The following is a 15,632-nucleotide window of genomic DNA, read 5'->3' on the forward strand; positions in this document are numbered from 1 at the left end:
CTGGAGTTAGGCCTCCAAGGCAGCATTGTGGTAAAGGCAAGTATGCCATTTACACCGCTGTTACTGTTGAAAGTCTGGGACATGACCAATCCTGAGCATACATCTCTCAGCAACACAGTTCGTATGGGAAGAGTGTTAAAGACCAACATCCCCCCCCAAAAGGGGGAAAAAAAAAAAGCCCCGTGGATTTTTCTGAGGTTTGTTCTAAGAGCTTAAGTGTTAAGTGGAGTTCGTTAAGTTCCTTGTATGTGACAGTGCAACTGTTGTATGAGTAGACTTGCAGACATGGCTTTTTGTTCTGCTCAGCTGTCTTTGTGAAATGCAGCAGGGATGTGGCCACCGGAGACCCTGTTACAGCTGCCCGATTCCCTCATCAGTTTTCCGCCAGGTGCAGACCTCACTGGATTCACCACCCTGGTAGGAGTTTCAAAACTGCCAGCTGGCACCTTTCTGCCCAGGGAGTGTGTACCAGAGAGCAGCTCCAGGCAGGTGGTGCGTGGTGGCTTTCATCTCACCCCCTTCGTGATGTGTGCGCAGCTGGAAATTGCTGCACTGGGGTCAGTTGGTATGCACACGCGAGTGAGACTGCCTGCTAACCTGGTAATGTTTCCCGAGGTTGTATGGGTGGCATTTTTGCTCTTTGTCCTTTTAAACCTTTTGAGATGTTTAAAGCCTGTCGGTAGCCTTGCAAAAGTACCTGCACTAGCTGTCCTCTCTTGTGGAATCCGTTGAGCACAAAGATGGCTTGTGCTGCTGAGTTACCCCCCAAGAATGGGTTAGGTTTGCATCCTGGTTTTGGCTGGGATAGAGTTAATTTTCTTTCTCGTAGCTGGTGCAATGCTGTGTTTTGGATTTGTTGTGAGAATAATATTGATAACATCCTTTTAGTCATTGCTAAGTAATGTTTATGCAAAGTCAAGGACTTCTCAGTTTCTCAGGCCCTGCCAGTGAGGGGGCTGGAGGGGCACGGGAAACTGGGAGGGGACACAGCCAGGACAGCTGCCCTGAACTAGCCAAAGGGATATTCCACACCATGGGACGTCATGCTGAGTATATAAGCTGGGGGAAGGAGGAGGAAGGTGGGGGGATGTTCAGGGTGATGGCGTTTGTCTTCCCAAGTAACCATTTCATATGACAGAGCCCGGTTTTCCTGAAGATGGCTGAACACCTGCCTGCCAACGGGAAGCGGTGAATGAATTCCTTGCTTTGCTTTGCTTGAGTGCGTGGCTTTTGCTTTACCTGTTAAACTGTCTTTATCTCAACCCACGAGTTTTCTCACTTTTACCCTTCCGATTCTCTGCCCCATCCCATTGCGGGGGAGTGAGCTGAGCGGCTGTGTGGGCTGAGCTGCTGGCTGGGGTTAAACCATGACACTTTGGCAGGTTACCACCATTCTGATAGTTGGAGTTCTTTCCAGATACTCAGCAAACGTGTCTGAAATACCATGCTGTTGTAAATTACTCAGAGGTACTTTGAGTACTTTCTACTACTAAGCACAACCCCTGGCTTTGAAGTAAAGGCTTAATGATTTGTGCCAAAGTGAGAGCGCTGAAAAAAAAAAGTGTTATTTTGTGTGAGCAGGTGACAGTATGTTAAGCGGAACTAGCAGCCGAAGAAACATGAGGAAGAGGGTTTAACAGAGTGACTGAAATACCAGTCCAATGCTTAAAGGAGTCTAGTTAATATTTTCAGGTGTTTATTACCTTCATTCTTGTTTTAGGTTGGTTGAGAGGTGGTTTTGAAGAGGGGAGAGTAGGAGGAGGAGAGTGGAAGGAGAAGACTAAATCCACTTGCTTCAGACATGGTTGCTGTTTAACTCAGTAATGTTAACTGTTTCTAGCATTTGGCATGATCACAGGCACATTAATTTCTTTAAACTTTGAACTGTCTTAGATATCAGTACTTACCCTGTTTATACTGTACAGTTTGGCTGGTATGGTTGTTAATTTTTTTTTTAAAAAAATCCATTTGAGGAACCCTTTTCACCAGCTGTTGAACTTTTTCAAAGACATGACAGTTTTGTTATCTTCTACAACACAAAAAAGCCAGCCTCCTACTGTGTAATTACGTAGGTAATAACTGCATATTTCTTAGTGGGTTTTATATAATAAAACAATATTTTTACACAAACACACACACATGTATATATAAACTACTTCACAAGTGCAAAGTTCATGTCATGAATACCAGATGAGTTTTAAATTGGGGAATGGAATGCTGCCTTAGAGAATAACACAGGCCTAAAATATATCCATTTGCTTTGGGTGGTGCAGAAATTTTTATTTTTGTGACAGGGCAAGGGACCATTTTTAATGAGAAAGAACACAGCAGGTGCTGCGACGAGCAGCAGCTTTATTATGGACATCCTGTGAGGGAAAGCCAAGACTCCTGCTCGGGTTTTGTTTCCACGTTTAGCAAAAGTGAAGCAGCTGCTTGTGCAGGCTACGGTAACGTCAAATCCTGAGGTATGAATGATGGAGAAGCAGGGCTTGCTGTCACTAAGGGATATGACAAAACAGTCTTGTTCCCTTTGAAAACGCAGTTGCATCTTCCAGGTAGAGCTACCACAGGTATTTTGGCAGTGCCAGTTACCCAGACCTAGTTACAGGGCGGCTGCAGAAAGCCTGTTTAAATAGTTCTGGAGAAACCTGGAGTCTGAAGCTTGTTATGGTTGTTTCAAAGACTCTTCGCTATAAGCTGAGGAGAAATACTTGCCTGAGGAGAAATATCAGTCTAGCCATATGTATCAATCCTGCTTCATGTGAGATTAAAGTATGTTTGGTTGTCAAGGGTGCGGCAGGAGGACGGGACCTGGATTTAATGGGTTAATAAGCGCAGCCATGCCCCCAGCCTTCTGAACAGTCTCTTTCCCTCATTGCTTAAGGCGGGAAAGTGTGTTTCTTTCCGCGGAAGCGTAAGAACTGGGCTAAGGGGATGTTAGCGGGCGCGCCTGGGGTGAGACACGGGAATAACGCGGCCCGGCTGCAGGACAGGGACAAGGACGGCGCCGCCGCGCCCCGCCCCGCCCTCAGCCGCAGCCGCCCCGACGCTCGCCCGTGGGCGGCGGGGCCCAGGCGGGCCGCCAGGGGGCGCTGCGGAGAGACTGCTGCCGGCCGTACGCGGCGGTGGCGCCCCCGGGGAAAGGAGGGGGCGGGGCTACGGCGAGGGGCACGTGACCCCAGGGCGGGCGGGGCGCGCGGCCCCGCCGCTGCCTCGCTCTGGGCCGGGCCGCGCCCCTTCCGGCGGGCGCTGCCGGAATCAGCGGGGAGGGGGCGGCCGAGCCCAGGACGCCTCCCGCTGCCGTAGCCAGCCTCGCCCCGCTGCCGCTCCCCCCTCCCCTCATGGCGGTGGAGCGCCCGGGCACCGGCCCCTCCCACCGCCCGCTCCGGCCTCCCCCTCCCCCGCCTCCTCCTCTTCGTTCGCGCGCGGCGGCGGCGGCCGCGGGGCCCCTCTCGGCGGGGATGTGAGGGGCGGAGGCCGCAGGTAACCGGGGAGAGGGGAGAGGGGGGCGGGCCCGCCGCGGGGAGCGCGCCCAGCGCGGCCCGGCTGAGGGGCGGGGGCGGTGGGGGACCCGGCCGGCCCCTCGGAGGGCGGGGGGAGGCGGTGGTTGGGGGCGCCCGCGGCGGGGGGGGCGGTGCCTGCGCACGCGAGGCGCGTCCCCGCCCCCACGTGCGGCCCCGGGCCCCGCTACGGGAAGGGCCGTGCCCGCGCCTCTGCTCTCCGGCTGGCCCCGCCGCGCAGGGCCCCGGCTGCCGCCTGCCTTCCCCATGCCGCCCGGGGAGCGGTGAGGGGCGAGCGGGCCGGGCCGGGCGGGGGGCGCTGAGCCTGGCTGCAGAAGCTCGAGGAGACCCTCGGCGTGTTGGTTTCTCCGTAGCGGGAGATTTGCTGTGGTTTGGGCTCAGGAGGGCAAGACTGAAAAAAAATAAGTACAGGCTGGGCGCTAGGCGTCCTAACCGGGCAGAATTGGCAGGTTACAGTACGCAGGTTCTGCCCGAGCCCCTGAGCTGCTGTGCCTCTTGCTGTCGGGGAGCTGAACCAGTTTGTCTTCGGGTTGCGTTTAGCTGAGGTCGAGGGCTGGGCAGTTTGGTTTCGGATCGACTTCAGCAGGACCGAAGATCCCTGGTAGCGCTTTAGTTTGCGGTGGAAACAAATTAACTTCAGCTTTGCGTTGTAGTTTGGAATGATGATTTGTGTTCATTCTTACACTCTGAAGACATAGGCTGGGTCTGACTGTCTAGTCCTTGATTACTTTTTTTTCCTGATCTTTTTCAACCAGTCAACCTTCTCCATTTTCCAGCAATATCTTTTAACGTTACTTTTAATTAAAACATAATAAATGTAAGCCGTCGTGCCTCTTCCTGAACGCTTTGATGTGCCTCATTGTGTAGAGTTAGTTTGGTTTTTTTCCCCTGAAAGGTAGCAAGTTCGTTGATAGAAAATTATTGCATAAGTTTTCATCACTATCATTGTATTTAGGACTAGTGTCATACCAGTTCTGCCTTGATTAGAGTTTTTAATTCTTAGGATAAAATCCCAGCAAATAAAAAGCAGGTTATAACAGATTATCAGTCACGTTAAAGGACTGCGTTACCTTAAATTTGAAACTGCCTGTCATAAATATGAAAGGTAAAATTTCAGTGAACCTGTGCTGGTGACTCATTCTGCTGAGAGTGGAGCTGGTGTACTAGGTACAGCAAAGATGAAGCAGGTCACGTCATCTACTCTTAGCTTGAGTCTACTTTGATAGACCTCTAGGAAACAAGCCAATGTGGTATCAGCTATAAAACATCGTCTGTAGTTTGTTAATGTAGTTAATGAATAGCACTGTTTTAGTGTGGATACTTTTTAGTTTTATGTGAAAATGCTTTAATTGAAGGTTTTTATGGAAGAAGCTTTTTATAGAAGGGAATAATGACAAATAGCAAATACGAAGAGTAAGATGTACAAAAATTTTTAGTGTGGTATTTTTCTTGTTTTCTCCCAGTTTCTTAAAATGGAATGCTTGTTTTTGCTTTGTTAATAGAAATCTGCTGTAAAGGATGTTTCCCCACAATTTAAAACTTTTAAAATATTCTAAATATAAAAAGTTTTAAAAACAGCTAGAACTGTTAGCATACGTTTTGCTTTCTGAGTACTTGTGCTAGTGCCTCTAACATTATATTATATATATAAAACATTTTAAACAATTTTTTTTACCTTGCCTATATAATAAGTAAATAATTATGTGTAAAAGTTTGCACACTCATTTAATTTTGACGAAGCTGGAAAACTATATCTGTGTTGGGACAGATGTACAGTGCGAAATTCAAGGTACTCTTTCCTAAATAATGCGCACAGAATCTTTGGGTACTATATGTGTGTATCTTGGCCCTTTAAACATGCACATGATAATTTTTGAACGAGCAGCTCTTATATCTTAATGCTATGTCATATCTGTCCTTTCAGTGTTCTCTCTGTGCCTGTGTTTAAAAGATATGTTCACAAGGGAACAGAGCATAACTGAGGAAGAGGAAGACTTGGATTAAGGAGTTAGGTATATTTTAGGGATTTTAGTAATCTTACGGGGAATATTTCTGTGCTTGTACTCCCCACCGCCCCAGAGTTCTCTATATAAACATCCTTTGAAAACTCACCATACCAAAGCCAGTAATTAAACCTTTATATTAGTTTTTGTAATAAAAGTGCCTTAGCGCTTAAGTTACAGAACAAAACTGAAAGGGCTAGGATAGTATTTCAGTAAACTTTAGCATGTTACCTTCTAAAGAATAGGCTAGATCATAAGTTACTTTATTTGATTAGTGAGTTGAAAAGCAAAGGGACGAAATGCTTCAGGTGAGACATACAGGAAGATCAAATGTAAAGTCACACTACTTTGTTATTCAGCTGGTTTTAAAACAAAAATCCTGTCCCTTTTTAAAGCATAGATGAGAAAATGTACAGTATTGTGTGTTATGCATGCAAGTAAAATTAACTTGAAATTATGGACGTAATTTTTTTTGCTGAATTTCTAAAATGCAAATTAATGTTATTTTTAATTTTGTATTTTAGCAACCTAACACTGAAATATTTAAGAAGTTAATGCTTCTGGATTTTGGAACAAAATTGGTATGTATTATGAGCCTTTGAAAGGCTGATCACTGAACATTGGGATTTCTGTTGTTAGGGAGTGTTTCTGTTCCCTGTGGTTTTACGCCTGTGGAAAGGAGGAAGGGAACACGTAATAGTCAATGTGTATTTGTTAAAAGCAACTTGTTGATTCAACCCCTTTTTCTTCCCTGAAAATTTGTATGGCTAGGAGGGCATTAAATAGGTGCTGTATTTCAACATTACAAACATAAAACTTCCCCTGGAGGTTTTCTAAATAAGCAGAATTGAAAATAAAGTACCACAGAACAGTTCAAAAGATGCTGAATGGCTGTACCTGGAGTAACTGTTGTTAACGTCTTGTCAAAACGGACCTTTGTTTAAAAACCTTCCTCTGTGAGTCATGTTTGTTTAATATTAGTGATCTGGCTGAAAGGACGAAGGAAGAATTAATGGCATTGAGCAGGGAAGGGTTGCCAGTGTGTAAATTCAGATGAGTATTTTCAGGAAACATTTCTGAAAAAAAAAAGATGCTTTTTGTAGGAGTAAGTGAAAGTTAGTAGTAGTAGTTCTGTAGAAACTAATTCAGAGGCTATACTAATAGGGAAGTTGATGTGTCAACAGTAGATGACTTCTCAGGAAGGGCTAGGAAACCCACCCGTTTTGGATTGCATGAAAAGTAGTCTTTCGCTGTATTGCAGAAGTAATAGTAACTCAGCTAAAATACTGTATGCAGCTTTGGAAGTTGCATTTTCGTTTCAAAAAAAAAAGTGAGCTGTTGGGAAAGGACCCAGAGGGTGGCACAGCAGGAGGTACCAAGCACCTAACTTGCAGAGTAATTTTAAGATGTGAGTGCAGAGACAAAGAGAGTTGTGTCTTTTCCAAGTCCAGAGTGGACAAACATAATGGGCTTTGGTACTGAAAGTGAAGATCTAGATGAAGATCATTAGATAGTGAGAGTTCCTAACAGCATCAAAGCATGGCTGCGGTGTTTATGAATTTTCCTTCCTAAGTATTTCCTGGGAGAAGCTTGGCAGAAGGGGCAGCAGTGAACGATGCTGTATGTGGCAAAGGGTTGAAGTAAATAGCCTGTTAAAGTCCTTTTTAGCTTAGTGGCATCATCCCGTTCACAGTTAAGAAGATCAGGTTTTAGATAAGAAAAATGTGGAATCTACCATTTAAATACTTTTAGCATACATTTAGATTACTTCTAGGAGAAAAGACTGTCTACTGAACTCTTGAGGGCTGCTGGCAAAGTAGGCAAAGCTGGAACAATCCACAACTTACAGCTTGTGGAAGTGATGCTAATTTTCTTTGGCTAATAATTCCCTCATCCTTACTTAAGCTTATCTGCTTTTAAATGTAAAATATTTTACTTCATCTCATGACACGACTTCTAGTGTTTAGAACTTACTTGCTACAATAAACATATAACATCATTGGAGCGCTGTGTATGTGCTGTTTTTGGGATAAAAAGACTTTCGAGCAAAGAGAGAAAGAAGTGTTACCTTGTGGTTTAGACCAGAGAGTCTGTATCTCATCAGCATTTGTGATACTTCATGGTTACATCTTCAAAATAAGAAAACAAACTTTGTGGCTAATCTGGGCTTGCTTATGTCCCACAGTTTATTTCAAAATGTTTTTTCTCCGTCTCTCCCCATCTGATAACCTTCAAACTCAGTGTATGTTCCCTGTGTTGTCTATCATGGCATTGTTGCCTACAGAGTTGTGACTCTTGATGCTAGAAGATCCGCACAGTTCATAAATGGGTGGGTTTTGGAGGCACTGTGAATGCTGTAGCTTCTGTGGATAAGGATAGTGTTATCCCCTCGTTACATCTTTGAAATCAGAGCAGCAAACTAATATTCCTCCATGAAACTGCTAGTTTCATACATTACAGCTGAAATATTCTCTGTGTTAAAATCAGCTGTGAACTTGATTAAAGAACCTTTGCCAGAGCTACATCAAATACAGCTAAAACCCCTGCCAGCTTTAACTCTTGTGTTTTTTCTGGCTTCTCTCCTGTTTATAACTTGGTAGTGGCCCTGGCTGCTGGAATGAGACAGCTTTGGCGTGTCCTGAAGCTGAAATGCGAGAGGAGCGTGTATTCTAGAAACTGCTCATTTCATAGCATTTTCTTTTCATATTTGCAAAGACAGTCATTTTTCTTGATGAAGTTTATAAGGACGCATTAGTTCCTCCTTTACTAAGTCTTAGGGTTAGAATTAAACCACTGATTTCCTGAAGTGTAAAACTTCCCATGTCTGCTATTGCTTTGACTTTGCATCTATGCATGTAATTTGCATGTGTAGAACTGACATCTGGCCTGTATGCAAAGGTGAACCAGGGGTTCACCGTGACTGTGCGGCAGAAATGGTCAGCAAATGTCAACATCTGTATAAACCTCAGATGGAAGTAGGGCAGTCCAGCCCAAGCAGAAATGGGACTGTTTTCCTATACTTCTTCACCACCTAACTGGATGCAAGTGAGAGGATCTGTGTTCAGTTTTAATGTTAACCTACCTGTAGCTCTCTGCTAGGTTTTTCCTAGAAGTTCAGCAAGTTAATCAAAGTTGGAAGGAAGAAAGTACAGGGAAGAGTACTACTGGAAGAAAACATGTTTTGAAGAAACAGGGGCAGGAATTGAAATGGTGAACTGTCATGGAGACTGGAATATGATGTTATCTAGTGCTGGGCTCAGTGGGTGCATCCATCCCTCACTGGGCATGAGACAGGGTGCTTGACACCAGTGTTGTACTCCTGCCTGGGGAAGGTGCTGCTGGATCTCAACATTAAAGCTGTGGAACCCAGATTCCAGTAAGCACTGAAATGGAAACATTTTATTCCATCCTTTTCTTTCCTCTCTTTTAAATCAGAAGCTTGTTAGTGCAGCTTACGTCATATGCCACGCTTCTGAATATCTGTAAAATAATTTCTTAGGGAACCAAATGCTAGTCTTGGCACATCTGTCGGTGTTCCTAGGAAATAACTTTTTTTTTTTTTTTTAATCTATATGTGATGTTTTCCTTTAGAACAGTTCTATATACTACGGTAATTATCAGTTCTCTTGAAATCACAGCCTAACAATAATTTCATTTTCCTTCATATTATAGAGAGGTTAATCACCTTGAATCTACTTGGAGGTTTTTTTTTCCTCCAGTTTAAGTGTTATTTATAGAAATATCTTTACATTCAAAATCTTTTGTGTTAAATGGAATCTAGAATATCCTCATTGCAGCATGTAACAGGAGATGTACTAAATTTTCTTGTTAAGCTAGGGACTGAGCATGTAAAATCTTTTGTCTTCTACTTAATTATTGTTGAAGGTCTTAACTAATTAAATTTGGAGTCTTAGCAGGCTAGGTGAAAGCCTTTCAATGTAAACTCTGAATTGTTACTGTAGCTAAGGTGAAAAGATGCTTCATAAGGTGTGGGAAACTTTTTGTAGAATACATCAACAAACAGATATTTCTGTGCCAGACTTCCCTGTTTGTTAGAGAATAAGCACATGTGTGTACATCTCAAGCTTGTTTGTGTTACAGAAATTACTGTATGATTAAACATTCATTCTAATCCTTCCTTTCATTTTTCTAGTGAGTTTATATGGAAGAAATGCTGTGGCTGTTCTCAAACACCTTTACAAACTGATTTCAACGTAAGTGTTTGATCAGTATCATCAGTTACATGGTGTGCTGGACATAGATCTGTGTATTTAATGAAAAGAAAAATAAATCACACTTCTTCTAAGTTTTTCTTCACATTTCTCACAGAACTTTTATTTGTTAGGGTTTCAGTTTTCATATGCCAGCTCAGAAACCCTTCCTTCTGCGTGTTCAGACTTTTTAGTCACTCATCCATGGTTCAAGCTTACACATCCTTCAAAGATGGCCTTTTTTTAAAGGCACTCATAGCAGAGACCGTTCACAGAAGAACCAGTCATATGAACTGTTGAGGATTTTTCTGTACAGTATGTGTTTCTACCAATTTAATCCTGACGTGTTTGTTTTGCTCAGGTTTCAGTGTTGCATCATCTTGTGTTGAGTAACAGAAGTTCTGCAGTTCATTGATCAATGTGACAGGCTTTAGTAGATTACGAGATGAGCGAAACTCGTGGGAGATATGACTTCTGTATTGGTCTGGTGTTGGCTATGAGTTCCAGTATTTTCATCGGAGGAAGTTTCATCCTGAAAAAGAAAGGCCTTCTCCGGTTAGCTAGGAAAGGCTCCATGAGAGCAGGTAAATACCCGTTTAAGAAATATGCGGACATTTACATTTTGCTGTTTAACAAAAGGTTGCTAAATTTATGATCTTGTTTTGACTTTATTACAGGAATATGAAACCTGAAACATATAGCTGATAATGTGTTTTTCTCTGGTGTCAGATACACCTAACTGTGTGATACATACTATTTAATTTGCATCTAATGCCCTCTAGGGACACTTGTTGAAGGATTCCTTTGCATGTCAGTTAAGTCTAAGTTGCACTTGCAAATTGAACTTGGAAGCAGCACTCTTAACCACCTACATCTGTGCTCCTTAATGAGTGAATTTAGGAGAAAGTTAACTGCGTTTGAGTGTCGGGAGATTTTTTTGGAAAACTAAAAATCACATTGTGTGTAGCGAGCGGTGTCCCTCAAGGGTTCATACTGGAAGCAATACTATTTAATATCTTCATCAGTGCTGTAGGCACTGGGATTGTGTGCACCTTCAGCGAGTCTGTGGATGACACCAAGCTGAGCGGGGCAGTCTGGCAGTTGACACACTAGAGGGAAGGGATGCTATCCAGAGGGACCTTAACAGGCTTGAGGAGTGGGCCCATGCAAACCTCATGAAGTTCAACAAGGTCAAGTGCAAGGTCCTACCATGGGTCAGGGCAGTCCCCAGTATCAGTACTGGCTGGGGGATTAAGGGGTTGAGAGCAGCCCTGTGGAGAAGGACTTGGGGTTACTGGTGGATGAAAAGCTGGGCATGAGCTGGCAATGTGCACTCGCAGCCCAGAAAGCCAACCGCATCCTGGGGTGGCCAGCAGGTCGAGGGTGGTAATTCTGCCCCTCTGCTCTGCTCTGGTGAGACCCCACCTGCAGTGCTGCATCCAGCTGTGGGGCCCCCAGCGCAGGAAGGACATGGACCTGTTGGAGCGGGTCCAGAGAGCCATGAAGATGGATCAGGGGGCTGGAGCACCTCTCCTGTGGAGACAGGTTGAGAGAGTTGGGGCTGTTCAGCCTGGAGAAGAGAAGGCTGCAGGGAGACCTTATTGTGGTCTTCAATACATAAAGGGGGCTTGAAAGAAAGACAGAGATTTTTTTACCAGGGCCTGTAGTGACAGTAAAAGGGGGCAGTGGTTTTAAGCTGAAAGAGGATCAATTTAGGTAGGATGTTTGCAGCATCCTCAGATAATATAGAAGGTAGAATCTGTATTTTTAATTCAGTGCCTGTCACCTCTGCTTCTAAAAGATGGTTGATCTTGAGATACGTAATTCATACTTCGTGGTTTGGAATGAGAAAGTGTGACTACATTTCACATGTTTGTACATGTACAATACCACGTAATCCACACTCGACTTCCACAAAGCAGCTCTTTTGTAAGACACACATAACTTGGCTTTTTGTGTCATTACAGTGACTGGAAAGAACTTTTTCAGGGTGATGCAGATATGGTCATCAGTGCTGTTTCTAATATAAAAGAAATAAAATAGAACTGATTTTCAAAGTAGGCTGTAGGAGGTATGTGCACATCAGAAACTGAAGATGCTTTGATTTCAACCTCTCTAGCTATAAAGCCTAAGTATCAAACAAAAGGCTGCCCATGTTTTTAAGGGCATAGGCTGCAAAACAATATATTACGGTGATGTTACCAGTGATGAGTTACTGTTTGTCTGTGTATATTTTTAATGGAGTTGCTTAGCAAACATTCTTTTAATTTTAGGTCAGGGTGGTCATGCATACCTCAAGGAGTGGCTGTGGTGGGCTGGACTTCTTTCAAGTAAGTATTAAAAATATATTAAAGTATCAAAAATATAATCTGCATTATATAATCAAAGTAAATAGCTATGCCAGAGATGGCAGCAATGGTTACAAAAAAGGAGCAAGATGGGGATTCTGCAGTGCATGGTAATGCTATCTGGTGATTTGAATTTGATTAGTACAGCTCTAATGATTTTAATATAACTTCTCTCACACCAGAAATTCTTTCATTAATTTAACTGCCCTTTGGACAGTGGAACTAGGCAAACATTGGTCTTCCTGTATCTCTCCGCTAGCATATGGGTTCTGGCTTTTGTCTTAGCAAAGAAGTGCTTATATATACAGGATTCTTTAGAGGAGGGCATATTTTGGGATGATGTCCATTTTATGAACTTTTTTTTTTTTTTCATTGCTTAAACTCTCAACTTATTGGCTGTGTTCAGGTAACTGGGGCTTAATGTATGCATCGCCCTGTATCCTGCTATTGCAGATTCCTCCATGCAGAAGTTCCTGAGTCAAGTTGGCAGGCTGGGGAGCTACAACATAGACACCAAAATAAAACACCTTCTAATTTTGCTGAATTAATTTTAATACCTGTTGTAGTCCTCCAGACTGTTTTTTAAAATAGTGGGGGGGCGAGGTGTATTCTACTAGTACTGTTAGCTGAACGCTGTAATTAGAATTTTCCATTTTCCCCTTACTGCGTGTTTGTGTCTACAGGAACACATGCTGCACTGATTGACAGGTTTGTTGCATAAGACAGCCTAACTCTTGGTTTTTTTGTTGTTTTTTTTTTAATTATTATTACTCTGCAGTGGGAGCTGGTGAAGTAGCTAACTTTGCTGCCTATGCTTTTGCACCAGCTACGTTAGTGACTCCTTTAGGAGCTCTCAGTGTTCTTGTAAGGTAAGAAACACTAACAGAAAGCAGTTGGTTTCAGAAAGAAAAGTAAAATATTTATTTAGAAATATGTCACAAAACATGCTGTAATAAATGTGGTTTGTTCTTAACAATAGAGTGCTTATAAACATCAGGAGTAACTTTTAAGTTTCTCCAAATGTGAATTGACTATGGTTCTATCATAAAAGGGGTTCTATCAATGCATCTACACCTCAACCTGTGAAAAGCTATCATCTCCTGCATTTCAAAAACATGTTGTATACAACAGTATACATTTTCGTTCCAAAGTAGAGTTAAGATTTTTGTCTTCTAACAATTATTTTTACAAGTGCTTAGATACAGAAATGTTTGGGAGGCAACACAGAAAAGGGGTTCTAGGAGAGATGCCAGATATCAACAGGTAATTCTGTCCATAGCAAGTACCTTGAGATAGAAAACTGACTATGCAGCTATTTTAAAGCTGCACATTGTGTATGCAAGTGACCTGTAAGTTTATGACCAAATGAATGCTAGTACTAATACCATGTTTGCTGGTGTATTTTTTTCTTTTTAGTGCCATTCTTTCATCCTTCTTTTTAAATGAAAAACTTAATCTACATGGAAAAATAGGGTGTTTGCTAAGTATACTGGGATCAACTGTAATGGTAATTCACGCTCCACAAGAGGAGGAGGTAGAAACATTGAATGAAATGTCCCACAAACTAGGTGATCCAGGTAAGAAAAACGGTGGCTTGATATGCATGCAGCCCATGATTTATTTACTGTAGTTTCATTACTGCTGCTTTTAAGTTCCAGGAAGATAGCCTGTGTCTGCTTCATATTGTCCAAATGAAGCGGAGATCAGGGAGCTTTTCATGATGCCAGTGAACTTGTCTGGCCTTGAACAGAGTATCTTCATGTGAACCACTGAGATGACAGTTTAAACAAATGCAGCGGCACAGCTGGATAAATACAACTTCTATACATTTTGATTGACGTGTCAGTCTCTAAGCCCAACTTTGAGCTATCCTTAAAATGATAAAGTAAGTGCGGTGGTGTCTGCTGAGAAGCGTCATCATGGAGACTAGCTCCTGTGCTGACGTAGAAGATGAGGTACACACAATTACACATCTGCAAAATACTATGTATGCAAAGACAGTTTCCATTTTTAAACGCAAGGCAATAACCAGCACAGAGACCAAAAAGCTGATCTTAACAACCTGGTTATTGGAAATCTGCCGATGAATGTAGCAGCCTGCCAAAAGTTACCTCCCTAAAGCACATTCAGACACAAGCAAGTATCCAGTGGCATCTACAGCTGAATGAGTCTGTGTGAGAAGTGACTGAGCAGTCTAATTCTGTAGTCATCTTACCGATGGGGCAGTACAAGTAACACAGCATGTCTGAGCGTCCTTCTTTCATTTTAGCTAGCTCACTCTAAAATCGCTTAAACTTTGGTGTTGAAGGAGTAGTAAGAAACATTGTGAACTCTTCTGTTTAAGCTGAGCTGATTGCATTGTTAACAAGTGTTTTCTCAGTACCTCTAAGCCACTTCTGATCGTGTACATAAATAACACTGGTTTTTTTCCCCCCAACCACAGGGTTTTTGGTCTTCGCAACTCTTGTTGTCATTGTGTCTTTAATTCTAATATTTGTGGTGGGACCTCGCCATGGACAGACCAACATTCTCGTGTACATAACAATTTGCTCTGTAATTGGAGCATTATCAGTCTCCTGTGTAAAAGGTTTGGGCATCGCTATGAAGGAGCTTTTTGCAGGAAAACCAGTGCTGAAACATCCCTTGTCTTGGATTCTGCTGCTAAGCCTTATTGTCTGTGTGAGCACGCAGATCAACTATTTAAACAGGGCTCTGGATATATTCAACACTTCAATAGTGACTCCGATATATTATGTAATCTTTACAACATCTGTTTTAACTTGTTCCGCCATCCTTTTCAAGGAATGGCAACACATGGCGGCTGATGACATTATTGGCACCTTCAGTGGCTTCCTGACTATTATTGTGGGGATCTTTTTATTGCATGCCTTCAAAGATGTTAATTTCACCCTAGCAAATCTGCCCCTCTCTTTGCGGAAAGACGACAGAGCAGCAAATGGTACTTTGCTGAGCACGTACGACTGCTTTAATCATGATGAAGAAAGTTCTGCCTGTCTCGGTGAAATACAGTCCACTGAGAGTCTCTCAGCCAGGAGAAATGGAAGTCTGTCGGCCTTCTGAAAATATCTATGTGTTACTTATGAAAAGAACAATTCTGTAACTCTGGACTTTTTTTCTGCTGTGAGATGTCCGAGCTTGTCTGGAAACAGTCATGTACTTTTTTTAACAGTATGTATAGACAATCGTTAATTTTTAAGTTTGATTAGTTTGGATAAAGAACACTGAAGGGGTTTTTATTTGCCTTATTTTTACTTTAAAAAAAATACTAAAATGACCTCAGTCCACAGCTGGTTTTGTTGCTTAAGTTATGTGTAAATACTTTCATTTCATTCTTCTGTTTTAAGATGTATTGCACTAATGACAATTTTATCAAAAATAAATCGCTTTATTTCTGCATTGGTGGTAAAAAGATTACAGTGAACCTGGATCCTTTGTACTTGTGGCCTGACTGAACACTGAGTGACTGTGAACACGCCGAAACAGGAGCTGCAGTAACTACTCTTGTCCCAGTTTGTAGAAGAGGAAAGG

The 15,632-nt window shown here is 42.7% G+C and overlaps 1 protein-coding gene across 2 annotated transcripts; it reads left to right on the top strand.

The window, feature by feature from the left end:
* Positions 1-3,216: 3,216 nt before the first annotated feature.
* NIPA2 (NIPA magnesium transporter 2) lies at positions 3,217-15,515 on the top strand. 2 transcript variants are annotated; one of them, XM_055703421.1, is made up of 8 exons: positions 3,217-3,483; positions 6,049-6,105; positions 9,678-9,738; positions 10,097-10,319; positions 12,009-12,065; positions 12,862-12,952; positions 13,500-13,660; positions 14,527-15,515. In XM_055703421.1, exons 4-8 carry the CDS (start codon positions 10,181-10,183, stop codon positions 15,162-15,164), a joined length of 1,086 nt encoding a protein of 361 aa, XP_055559396.1. In that variant the 5' UTR covers positions 3,217-3,483; positions 6,049-6,105; positions 9,678-9,738; positions 10,097-10,180; the 3' UTR covers positions 15,165-15,515. The 2 variants fall into 2 exon arrangements, with proteins under 2 accessions (XP_055559396.1, XP_055559397.1); XM_055703422.1 differs by lacking the exon at positions 6,049-6,105.
* Positions 15,516-15,632: the final 117 nt, after the last annotated feature.

Source organism: Falco cherrug, chromosome 2 (genome assembly GCF_023634085.1).
Source record: "Falco cherrug isolate bFalChe1 chromosome 2, bFalChe1.pri, whole genome shotgun sequence".
In the NCBI taxonomy this organism is placed as follows: Eukaryota; Metazoa; Chordata; class Aves; order Falconiformes; family Falconidae; genus Falco; species Falco cherrug.